Raw genomic sequence first — 13,397 nt, 5'->3', positions numbered from 1 at the left:
GCGTTCATCCTCAATCAAGCTATCACCCCTGATTGGCCTGAAGGCTATCAATACAGATGTGGGTCTCTCTTGAAATGGCCTGGTACTGTGACAATACAAGTCCATGGGCCCTTTACAACATTTGTAAATGTATAGATTTAATCTATTGTCAGATGCATAAGCTAGAATCTTAATGATCTGTGGTGTGACTGTAGTTATGTAAAGAGGATTGTAATTCCAAAAATGAAATTATTTGTTTATTTTGTTACACACAACAATCAACAATGATGCAGTGACATGTTTATTATCAAAAATACCTTAGAAAACGAAACATAACATTAATACAATCTTGCTTGTTACAGAGTCCTGCTCAAGTCAGTGATATGAATGTCCTCCATGTGCATCATTTACTGTTTAGTGTGAGTGTGTGTGTGTGTGTGTGGGGGGGGGGGTGGGGGGTGGGGGGGGGGCTATTCCTTAACAAACTAGCAACTCATTTTCTGGCATAGCATAATACCATTTGTAAACAACATACATCCGATTTACAGGTACACCACAAAATAAAGTTTTTAAAATGGTGTCTTGTTAGCTCATGCATCACAACCTTTCCTGTAATAACTAGAACACGTAATTCAATCTAAACATTCATCACATTCCCTCACATACAATATACACATCAGGCTCATGACTGACTTTTACAAATCCCAGCAGTTTGGAAATGAAAAAGAAAACAGAAGTAAGACACATCCATAAATGAAGACACTAGTGGTGTTAAAATACTGTACACCTAAAGGCGCTCTTGGAGCTCCATGACATGACTGACAGCATGTTCTGCATTGTTGCTGTACAGAAAGCTAGGCAGGTTTTGTAAGCCAAAGGCAGTGGAGATGCATTCTTCGGCTTCCGTCTTTGAAATCCTTCAGTCCTCATCACTGCTCCATGCATCCACAAAAGCAGGGTTCACTGCAGCCTGTTGCCCACCCTGTCAACACATTTTTGCTTAAATATTTCAGTCCAATCTCTCACCATGGAAACTAATGAAAGCCAAACATATATTCTTGAAGAGTGTAAAAGCCTTGAAGCCTTGTAAAAGCTATCCAGGCTTGCTAATGAAACACTGTTTTAATCAGGGAAAAGACAGAGGTACATGTAGGTCTTTTTTGTGTAATTACAACCACATTTCACTGAATGATATCCTTATAAACCCATTGCCACTTTCTTCCTAAATTAAGCATATTTATTTGGAGAGCTAGACACTGACTGGGCTACTTGGCTGTTGAAGCACTGAGCCAGGCTGATGGATAGACGGCCATTCTGGACTTTTCCAGGACATCCAGATTTCCAGTCCACCCCTACCTATTGCTTTAAACGTATATAGCCACATTTAGCTAGTTAGCAATAGAGCCAGAGCTAAAACAGGTTAAACAGGACAGCTTGTTAAGCATGTCAGTTTGTTATTCATCCTTTAGGAATGTGTTGTGAGGAAATCGTTGCTATCGGTGTAAGCTGTCACTGCCTGTCCGATGTCTCAGGAACTCTTCAGACACTGTCAATACCAAAGGCATTTTCCACGACTCTAGGAGAGCACTGACAAAGATATGTGCCAGGGCTTTTTATCCTACCTTGGCAGTGGCATCTTCATCTTCAATGTCAGGTTGCCTCAACACAGGAACCCAGGCTAAGATGTTGCAGTCCTTGCCCCCGCTATACAGTTCCTGCAAATACAAAGGGCTGTCAAAGTATTGACTCTTTCAATATGTTCCTAGAGAGTTTCCGGTTGAAATGTACAAAACCAACGCAGATACTTAAAGGAACCGTATGTAAGAAATGTATTTCAATTAATCATAAAATGGCCCTGATATGTCACTAGACATTAAGAAGTCATGTTCATTTCAAATACTTATATCACTGACAACAGTAGTCCGGCCAGGATTTTGTAATTTAAAAAGTGAAGTTGCAGCCCTGAACTGATGTTGATGTTGTGTTTTGTCATGTCATGTTGTGTTTTGGCCTGATGCGCCACCCTCCACCTATCTACTAATCACAAAGTCAGTAGTGTTTCGGCATCGGGGTTGGCAACCTCGAGTCGGAGGGGGAGGGGATACACCGCTCTACAGTAATTTGAAAGTGATTGCAGTACCAGTTTTGGCCACAATCTTATATATGGTTCCTTTAAAATTTAAATTAATCTGACAAAATGTTGACTTTAAAACCTGTTTAAAAAAATATATATATATATATATATATATTTATTGTTCCCAAGTTACCATTAGCCACCGAAAATGCCTTGGGAATGCACCTGTTTGTTTATGCAGTTGAAAGGGTCTATAATGACCAAACAGAATGTGTAGGTTATGTAAACATACAACAAAATGCCATACATTCTTACATGTAAGTGGGTTAATATACGACGAAGTGATTAAAAGGAAGGTGACTCTGGCTCACTTTGAAGTTTTGAGGTCTTGTGTTTTCACTTTATATACAATTATGCAACCTACAATCACGGTAGAGGGAGATCCTTATGCTATTATAGAGGAAGAATATCTTCAGATAAAAACTGTACCACCTCATCAATTCAAATCCTGGCATGCTGCACTATATTCATGTTTCATTAAATAGGCCTTACTTAAATAAAAAGGTTTACACAACATAAGTTCCCTAATAATATACAAATACCACGAGTTTGACTTACCGGTAGTAGTGAGACTGAGAGAGACTACAATTGCTAAACGCTGGAGGTTCTGTGTATGTGCTGTGTATGTTCTGTGTATATTTCTACAGAACATAGAAATAAAGGTGTTTGGGAGGTCCACTGCAGGCCAACTCACCTGATAGTCGGGGTGAACCTCGCAGCAGTCTACGTTGTTATAGTGACCCCGGAGCATAGTGACCAGCTCGCCTGTGTGCAGGGAGTAGACTGCTACCGAGCTGCCGCAGGGCACAAACACAAACTCCGGACTGCAGCCGCGTGAAACACTTAGCCTTAGGCAAGTGCGGCTGGAGTTGGCCACCTTTCCGTAGTTCACCTGCAGAGGACAAAGGCAGATAGGACAGCTTGTTTGGTTTGTAGAGGAAACACACAATTTAATGTCTGAATAACAGATCTTTATCGTTTCTTTATATCAAGCTCCTTATCTTCACACGGTCAAGGAAGAGGAGAGGAGGAGCAGAGGAGAGCTGTTGAGAAATGGGTTGATCAATAGTGGTTTGGTTACTGACCTATTTCCGGCCTCACAGGATAACATTGAAAAGTATTTGGAGGATTATCACAGCAACCGCCCTGAGCGTTACATTCCATCCTCTCTATTTTTGTCTTTTTCTTTCTTTCAATTCTTCTTTTTACTTTTCAATCTCTCTCTCTCTCTCTCTCTCTCTCTCTCTCTCTCTCTCTCTCTCTCTCTCTCTCTCTCTCCACATACCAGAGTGTTCTCTCCTGTAGCGCTGTTCCACAATCTCATGCGGTCGTCTGTCCCTGTGGTGAGCAGGAACAGGCCATCGGCTGTGAAACACAGGCCATTCACGCGTCCGTTGTGAGCCGTGTTGACTGCAAACACAGACAGGTAAAGCATCACAGGCAGAGGATTTCTTTCCAACAGCCACGGAGCCTCATACTTACCAGCTGTGCACTTACACCCCACCCCCACCCACACACACACACACACACACACCTTCCTTCCCTGCCTGCCTCTGTTGTCATAGTGACAAAGAGATACCTGAGATCACAGGTTATCACCTGGGCGCTCAGTAAAATTCCATTTATTGTGCTGCTTGGCACCAACCTTGTGATAAGGACCCTGTTCTACTGATTAAACCTAACCGTCATGGTTTAATAACTTTGAAATCTAAGGAATACATTCACTCAAAATGACACAGACCATTTCCACAGCATATTTGTCATGTATTAATTTACGATCAAGACATGATATCGTACTGCACCATACATGAAACAAACTGCACAAAGAAGGGTACATGTACATGCATTCCAAACATGAGCCCAAACAACCACATTAAACAAAAATGAGAATAAATTCTTCACACTATATCACCTGAGAAATGATACAAGACCAGGACTAGTAAGCCTTTAGCTGCATACAGTCACATACAGCCGCATAGACCCATACAGGTACAGACCTGTACAGGTCTGGGCATAGATGCACCTACCTGCTTCTGTGGCAGCTTTGGACTTGTCCCCATTATGCTGGTCCAAAGTGAAGAGACTCCCTGAGGCCCGTCGCACATCCCACACTCTCACCCTGCTGTCAGCGCTGGAGGTAAAATAATATGACATTAACTACCATTCCCATAATAATCCAGTTTGTACAAGGCAGAGTGACACAGGAGTGGCTTTCCCCAATACAATCCCGCTGACTGCAGTGGAAAAACTGTTAAAGGCAGAGAGGCTTTGGTACAAATGTCAGAAAATAGCAAGCTTTTAAAGTAATATTTTGTAAATTGCGTATGTTGTGAGTAAATGTGCAATTTAATGTGGTTAGTTCAACTTCAGTTTTGGGACACTACAGATCATTCACAGTCTGCTATGCCAAGTACAAGATTACTAATTGAATGCTTTTGTGCTGAAATAACTTAATTTACCTTCATAAATAATTTCATGGACCACATATTCCACAGATTTTATGAAAGCATCTTTGAGCTGGCAATTAAATGTGTTTTAGATCTCTCATCTTGTCATAGTTAAACCCCCTTGCTTTGTTGTCATTCTAATAGGGCCTATTTGGATGGCTTCAGTGTCCCACTGGATTAATTATTAGTTTATTTAATTAGTTGGGAACCAGATGAGAAATCTCATGTTGGGTTAGTGCACAAATAAACCGCCTTCATTGCTCTGCCAACACTCCAAGCCAGAGCAATCTGCAGATGTGTTGTTTGTCTGTGTAAACTTGTCAGGGCGTCCTCAGAGAGAGAGAGAGAGAGAGAGAGAGAGAGAGAGAGAGAGAGAGAGAGCGATAGAGAGAAAGAAAGAGAGAGAGAAAGAGAGAGAGAGAGAGAGAGAGAGAGAGAGAGAGAGAGAGAGCTGGCTCTGCTTACCTGGCCGTGGCTAAGATGTGCTCGTATCGCGGAGACCATTTGACTGAGAGAACCTCCCCTCTGTGACCTGCAGTGGGGGACAACATGAGCCCTGCAGTGCTGTAGTATCAGCCTCAATGGCTTCTTCCTATGGACTGATTATTCATCACAATGATTACATATTGATGTTTTGCGTCTGACGTCACATTCTTTTCGCATCGATCACTACCTCCATGTTGGACGGCAGAAGTGCAGAACTGTCAATCAGTTGTCTACTATTTTCTGATCACCATGTCTCTTTCCAACAGATTGATGCATTAAAAATGAGAACTATGAATTACACTATACTCCACAAAGATGCAGGATAATGTAGGCAGAATGGCTATTAGCAGCAAAAACAATTCACAATCAGGTAGAGGGTGACCAAATCCGTATCAACACATGCATGATTTTTAAAGGTTTCACTGATGACCTTAGAGTCTCGCTAGTGTCTCTGTGAGATTACTCACCCTGTAGGACATGGATGCGCGACCCCGACTTAATATCACACAGCTGTACTTTAGGGTCTTTGGTACCAACTGAGGACAGACAGAGCACAAAGGGCCTGATTGAGTAGTCTTCCTGTACACATGTGCGTGAAAGACTTGTGTGAGTGTGTTATTGTGTGTAAACGTTTCTGTCTGTGTTTGTTTTTCTGTGGATTTGTGTGTCTCTGATGTCTGTGCACACCAAGACGCTTTGTTCATTTGGGAGTTAGAACTGAAGTACTAAAGAACTAAAGAAAATCATTATTTATCGGTCTCTTTCCTTTGCCAAACAATAATTGATTTACACTTGTTACAATACAAAACATTCCATCCATGACCATATAATTACATTTAATTAACTGTCTATTTGACCAGACCCTGATACATGCACAAACTTGTCTATGTAACCGAATAAATTCATAATGAAATTGTTCATGATGAAACTGCTACGTTCTTTAAATGATTCTGTAGTCCCTTCCATTGTAATGTATTTACAACTTGAAGAACAACAATACCTCTGAAAAGGTCCTTAAATTGACCTGAGGAGTTTTGATGCCTAGACTAAAGTGTTTTTTGTGATACCATCTCTTGATCCTAAAGATATAACACAAATAGCGATAGAGTTCATTAGGTTCTTTCTACATTGACTTAATGGAAATTTCCAGTATATGTGCATTTATATACTAAATAAATAAACACTGTTACTCAAGTACCTGCTGCAGCTTTTGCGTAATATGAGGTCAGCCTATAAATCCTCCTGGCATACCCGTGTTAAAAGACAAAATTCCTCTGTCATCATCAGAATAGGGTGAAAGCAAAGAGATGTGGTTCGAGAACCAGCCTCTGGATCGAGAACCAGCCTCAATAACCTGTCAGTCCTGTCAGGCAGCAGTGTATGTGTCTGTGTGTGTGTGTGTGTGTGTGGGGGGGGGGTGTACAGCGTCTGTAAGAGGAATTCCAGCAGTGAATTATCTTTTGGCAAACTGCCTCCTTCATCGAACAATCCCACAACAGATTTTTTTTGAGGAAGGTGTCATTCGTGGGGGGTGGGGGGGGGGGGGGGGGTTGCACTCTCACCCACTGGCAGCGAAACCAGATCAACTGGTGAGAGGACGCAGCAGCAGTGGTGTGCGTGTACCGCCTGTTTAAGCAGTAGAGCGAAACAATAGTGGAGGACTGAGCACCCTCAACACATAAGCTTTGCAGTAACAAAGTTATTTAAACAATGTATAGCCATAAGGTATGAAACAGTGAAACCCCAAATTTTAACCTGAACACCACACAGGTGAATTAAATACACCATCAGAACATCCCACACTAATACAGAAGAACACATGGGGAAAAGGGCCAAAATAGTCATGGACGACATGTTGAAAAGATGAGGTATTCAAGGATTAATAGCTGTCTCAGAGAGGGCTTGTCAACCGAGAGCCAGCTTGAGCACAGTTGCAAGTGAAGAAGAGATGAAGAAAGAACAACATTGCTGAACACACCTGCAATGAGCGTGTGCTTCCTGGCTATAGGGGACATGTGGTGGCAGTAGACATTCCCTTCAAACTGGAACACTTCAGCGGGCTACAACATGAGGAGATAAGATTCATAAAAAAATAGCTTCAAATGGTCTACAAAAATATCATTGTGAATTATAGAAAAGTCCATTACAACTTATATTAAAATACATAATACAAAGTGTTGTTTGACTTGTAATAACCCACAAGGTTTCTGTGCTATAAACCTATGCTACTGAAGCAAATAGTACAGACAGATTTTGGAAATTCAATAGCCATACACAGCAGTATGTGTCTTTTCAAATTTGACTACATAAGTGACTTTTTGTGAAGTGCCCTGTGACCTTAGCAAACAAATTGGATATCCAACTGTGTGTAAACAGAACAAGAAAGAAAACCCTGTGGACAAACAGATACATTTTACCTTCATCTAAATCTAACCTACAAAACTAATTTCATTAACAGTTTTGCTATACACTGCTGCTATTCTTATCTAACCTTATTCGCTCCACTGTTTGTTCGTGTCTACACTTAGTTTGAAACTCTAATATTGACATATAGCTTCAATGGCTTCTATTGTTAGCTCCTCAATGGAGAAATGCATGGGATAGAAACACTAACAACAGCCAATCTCAGGTGGTATAGTGGATCTGGTAGAAGTAAGGGTGCCATGGAAAAGGGCCGACCTTCAAAGTCTCTGTGTCCCACACTTTCATTGTCTTGTCAAAGGAGCTGGATATGAACATGCCTGTGTCATGGGGATACCACTGAACAGTTTCCACACTGAACTTGTGCACATGGCGGCTAGACCTAAACAAAAGAAAAACACAGTGCTACACGGTCAGATTGCGTAGTGACACAGATTGAGTGGGACAATGCTGCCACCTACAGAATACTCTAAGAACTTAAAAATGTCATTGTGCTTACCTTCCAACTGTGCACATTGCTTTACATGTGTACTGTGGTTTCCTGCTTCCATTCTCAAGGTCATAGATTACTATTACTCCATCTGCACCTCCAGACAACATACTAGGAGACAAGCAATAATTCAAGTACATACTCAAGAACAAACACTCCCGAAAGTCTAATCATAAATGTATTTTATATTATAGAGTAAAAGTTAACCACTTACTATCTGCCTTCAATGACTTCAATGTCTAATGAATTGACCCCATTTCCATGGATTCGAGCCACATCCCGATTATGATTCAGTTCCAGACTGAGAACTCTTCATAGAAAAGTAAAAAATATTTTTCATTAGCTTGACAGGTACAAGTGTAAATTAAATTCCCGCTAATAGGCCTAATTCTTACTTGTAGTGGCATTCTTAACTAACAGGTCAACATTTAAGAATTACTTTTAAAAGCTTGGCCTACTGGTGTAAAGGTAACATCTCAGAATCAGGCGCGGGGAGCAGTGAGGGGTTAGGTGCCTTGCTCAGGGGCACTTCAGCCGTGCCTACTGGTCGGGGTTCGAACTGGCAACCCTCCAGTTACAGGTCCGAAGTGCTAACCAGTAGGCCACGGCTGCCCCTAAATGATATATGGCCATGCAGGATCATCCAGACCAAACGTGACAATTTTGCTACATACTACCAGCATGCACAATTTGAGCCATTTTACAGTGTGTCTCCTGGGTAACATAGGTACACCTGGTAATTTTTTCAGAATTGTTTGAGACCTAAGTGTTTGGGCCCTGGTTGAATTGACGTGGAATGACCCAACAACAATTTTGAACCTGACTTCACCCTGTGATAAGGTTGCAGATTGTATGTATGTATGTATATATACTCTTTTGATCCCGTGAGGGAAATTTGGTCTCTGCATTTATCCCAATCCGTGAATTAGTGAAACACACACAGCACACAGTGTACACACAGTGAGGTGAACAGTGTTGGGCAAGTTACTTCAAAATCGTAATGTACTATGCATTACTTATTACTGTCATTTCAAAGTAATTTGTTACATTATAATATTACTGTCTCTGAATTGTAAGGCATTACACTACTATTGCATTACTTTTAAGTTACTTTCACTAAAATATCTAGAAATATGGATTTGCCATTCTAAATGCAGTTTATTACGCTCAATGCAGCTCATTGCTCTTCCAATGGAGGGAGATATGGTATAGAATAATGACTGAGCTAGGCTTAAGGCTAACAACATACAGTAAGAATACAATAGGCGCAGTGCTCATGATGCAAAACAGGGAAGAATCATAGTCAGAATTTTGTTAAAAACCGACAAAAGGTCAAAGTCTGGTAAATTGTGATATAAATACTGTAACTTTAAGGCCTAGGCCTGCTCAATAGAGAGCCTATTGTAAATCAAAGCTTAATAAAGACATGTCAAGATGGTGGCCTACTGGCCATTTTGGTGCCCTAAGTGAGTGGCTTTGAGTGAGTGACATTTAAATGGTAACTCAAACACCTAAAGTAAAATAAAAGGCCTATTATACAGACCATTACTGTGTGTTTTTTAACATTAATTTCTGAAGAAATGCTGTTTTCTTATAAATGGTGCACGGTCACTTTAAGAGCATTGATCTTTACGTTCTCATAATGCCCTTTTGCCAGCTCTTGTTTACAAGCCTTGTTTGTTGAGTTACATTGATAGCACAATATTAACAATAATATGCACAATGTTAAGTTGTTTAAGCAGCCTTCATTGCTCTGGAAAGTATGCAATGACATGTTGCTTCACATTTCGTTTTGCAAATAAAAGTGAATTATGAGCCTGGTATCCACCTAGCTATCTGAATGGATTTTTTGTCGACTTGGCATATCATGTGCTTCATGTAGCCTAAATGCTTGGGAAACGAATTATTGAAGACCCACCAATTCCATTCTACTAGTACTACGTGGTGGAGATTGAGAGAACCCAAAAAGTATGTACCATGGTGTTAGTGCATTCTGACATTGTAAACGTTATTGATGAAGAGTGAAACGCAGTTTGTAGTAAAGCTACTATTCATTGGTTACATTTGGGTGCCCCCTCTGTCCTTTGGAGCCCTACGCAAAGTGCGTGATGCGCGTGGTGGGAGCGGTGGCACTGCCAGGCTACACAATCTTTTTCTGCATTTCTATCCCTTTATTCTCTTTAATTCAAGTTCACAGCTCAAAGCTGTCATGCACTAGAAGAACAGTTTGTGTTTTATCAAGAATAAAAAAGATTAGCGTGGCACCACTTAAGATGTTTCATTAAATTACTTGTGCTATTTCGCGAGGCATAGTGAGATCTTTTGGTTTCGCACACAAAGTGCACTAACTATTATGTTCTTCATATCCTTGTCTCTGACAAGCTAAACATAATGAGCGTAGGCTTATGTCCATCCCGCAAATAGAGTCCGACTTTGAGTCTGCTGCAGCCACAATCATCTTCAACCAGTATCAGGAGATACGTTCTACTATTTTGCGCGGATTTTTTCTCGTCTGTTGTTCTCGCGGTGGTGTTTGCGAATATGTATTTTGGGTTAAAATGCATTGTAACGCGCTTTACTGAAGTTTGTACCGAGTAAATATTACCCAATTTTTTTTTGGTAATGCCTTACATTACCGCGTTATCGCAAACAGCAATACATTACAGTAATTACATTACTTTTGTAACGCATTACTCCCAACACTGGAGGTGAAGCACACACTAATCCCGGCGCAGTGAGCTGCCTGCATCAACAGCGGCGCTCGGGGAGCAGTGAGGGGTTAGGTGCCTTGCTCAAGGGCACTTCAGCCGTGCCTACTGGTCGGGGTTCGAACCGACAACAAAAGATTATAAATTTACATCAATTCACTTTTATCCAAAGCGACTTACAGCATAATTAAACAGATGGCTGGCTCATTAATCGTACTTTATAAATAACATAACATTTCAGAGAATTTGCAATACAACAAATAATGTAAATAATTAGTTGCGGAAGTGAGGATATTCACCTACAGTGTTGGGAGTAATGCGTTACAAAAGTAATGTAATTACTGTTTGTGATAACGCGGTAATGTAAGGCATTACCAAAAAAAAATTGGGTAATATTTACTCGGTACAAACTTCAGTAACGCGCGTTACAATGCATTTTAACCCAAAATACATATTCGCAAACACCACCGCGAGAACAACAGACGAGAAAAAATCCGCGCAAAATAGTAGAACGTATCTCCTGATACTGGTTGAAGATGATTGTGGCTGCAGCAGACTCAAAGTCGGACTCTATTTGCGGGATGGACATAAGCATACGCTCATTATTTTTAGCTTGTCAGAGACAAGGATATGAAGAACATAATAGTTAGTGCACTTTGTGTGCGAAACCAAAAGATCTCACTATGCCTCGCGAAATAGCACAAGTAATTTAATGAAACATCTAAAGTGGTGCCACGCTAATCTTTTTTATTCTTGATAAAACACAAACTATGTTCTTCTAGTGCATGACAGCTTTGAGCTGTGAACTTGAATTAAAGAGAATAAAGGGATAGAAATGCAGAAAAAGATTGTGTAGCCTGGCAGTGCCACCGCTCCCACCACGCGCATCACGCACTTTGCGTAGGGCTCCAAAGGACAGAGGGGGCACCCAAATGTAACCAATGAATAGTAGCTTTACTACAAACTGCGTTTCACTCTTCATCAATAACGTTTACAATGTCAGAATGCACTAACACCATGGTACATACTTTTTGGGTTCTCTCAATCTCCACCACGTAATACTAGTAGAATGGAATTGGTGGGTCTTCAATAATTCGTTTCCCAAGCATTTAGGCTACATGAAGCACATGATATGCCAAGTCGACAAAAAATCCATTCAGATAGCTAGGTGGATACCAGGCTCATAATTCACTTTTATTTGCAAAACGAAATGTGAAGCAACATGTCATTGCATACTTTCCAGAGCAATGAAGGCTGCTTAAACAACTTAACATTGTGCATATTATTGTTAATATTGAGCTATCAATGTAACTCAACAAACAAGGCTTGTAAACAAGAGCTGGCAAAAGGGCATTATGAGAACGTAAAGATCAATGCTCTTAAAGTGACCGTGCACCATTTATAAGAAAACAGCATTTCTTCAGAAATTAATGTTAAAAAACACACAGTAATGGTCTGTATAATAGGCCTTTTATTTTACTTTAGGTGTTTGAGTTACCATTTAAATGTCACTCACTCAAAGCCACTCACTTAGGGCACCAAAATGGCCAGTAGGCCACCATCTTGACATGTCTTTATTAAGCTTTGATTTACAATAGGCTCTCTATTGAGCAGGCCTAGGCCTTAAAGTTACAGTATTTATATCACAATTTACCAGACTTTGACCTTTTGTCGGTTTTTAACAAAATTCTGACTATGATTGTTCCCTGTTTTGCATCATGAGCACTGCGCCTATTGTATTCTTACTGTATGTTGTTAGCCTTAAGCCTAGCTCAGTCATTATTCTATACCACATCTCCCTCCATTGGAAGAGCAATGAGCTGCATTGAGCGTAATAAACTGCATTTAGAATGGCAAATCCATATTTCTAGATATTTTAGTGAAAGTAACTTAAAAGTAATGCAATAGTAGTGTAATGCCTTACAATTCAGAGACAGTAATATTATAATGTAACAAATTACTTTGAAATGACAGTAATAAGTAATGCATAGTACATTACGATTTTGAAGTAACTTGCCCAACACTGTTCACCTATAATATATCCCCGCGTGTCTATGAGACTAATAGACATAAACAGCTTGATAATACGCAAACAATCTACCACCAATGCAATGTTACCCCTTTCTTACTAATTCTAGGGTGGTATACCTTATCAAAAATCACTATGACACTCATTCCTCTGGAACAAGTTATTGAGCCAGGCCCCCTAATTTTGGTCCATCGGGAAAGGGGGTCTGTCTGGCAACCAACAAGAATATGTGTAGCAGAAGAAACGCTCATGTTTTCTGTGTGCTTTGCTAAAGCTGCTTTACAGCATTTACCTTCTTGTCGATTCTGCCCGTCTCAGTCGGAGGGGGTCATCGACTCCAGTCCGTCTAGCCGTAAGGAAACTTAACATTTTTTGCAAAAAACGTTCCCTACACCATGTATGTATGAATAGCTATAAAGTTTGTTCGCTATGCTATCATTGAATCAATGAAAGGATCTTGATAACGATCGACCTTTATGGCAAACGAAAAGGCGTTTCCTATGTCTATGAAATGGTCGTGATCTAAGTTTTGCAATGTTCATCTTAGTCGTTCTACAGGACAAAGTGAGAATGATAATTATTGTTATTTACGAACACACACCATTAATATTTCTAAAAACCATAGCTTCGCTGCAAGAGGCCATGTTGTTTCAGGAAGTTACGTAGCTTCCGTGGGTGAATGTGTCACCAAAATAAAATGTTT

General features: G+C 40.4%; 1 protein-coding gene across 2 annotated transcripts; it reads right to left on the bottom strand.

Moving 5' to 3' along the window:
• Nucleotides 1–223: 223 nt before the first annotated feature.
• ercc8 (excision repair cross-complementation group 8) lies at nt 224–13,362 on the bottom strand. 2 transcript variants are annotated; one of them, XM_076271038.1, is made up of 12 exons: nt 12,987–13,361; nt 8,172–8,267; nt 7,967–8,068; nt 7,726–7,849; nt 7,025–7,106; nt 5,514–5,582; nt 5,026–5,092; nt 4,141–4,244; nt 3,399–3,523; nt 2,808–3,005; nt 1,602–1,694; nt 224–961 (listed from the first exon to the last, which is right to left on the bottom strand). In XM_076271038.1, exons 1-12 carry the CDS (start codon nt 13,061–13,063, stop codon nt 899–901), a joined length of 1,200 nt encoding a protein of 399 aa, XP_076127153.1. In that variant the 5' UTR covers nt 13,064–13,361; the 3' UTR covers nt 224–898. The 2 variants fall into 2 exon arrangements, with proteins under 2 accessions (XP_076127153.1, XP_076127154.1); XM_076271039.1 differs by lacking the exon at nt 224–961 and having other exon boundaries at nt 1,602–1,710; nt 12,987–13,362.
• Nucleotides 13,363–13,397: the final 35 nt, after the last annotated feature.

Source organism: Alosa pseudoharengus, unplaced genomic scaffold (assembly GCF_046254945.1).
Source record: "Alosa pseudoharengus isolate Yale_2024_CS ecotype anadromous, Long Island Sound unplaced genomic scaffold, YU_APseudo_1.1 YU_APseudo_1.1_scf_6, whole genome shotgun sequence".
Lineage (NCBI taxonomy): Eukaryota > Metazoa > Chordata > Actinopteri > Clupeiformes > Clupeidae > Alosa > Alosa pseudoharengus.
This window is presented reverse-complemented; position numbering and strand designations above follow the sequence as displayed.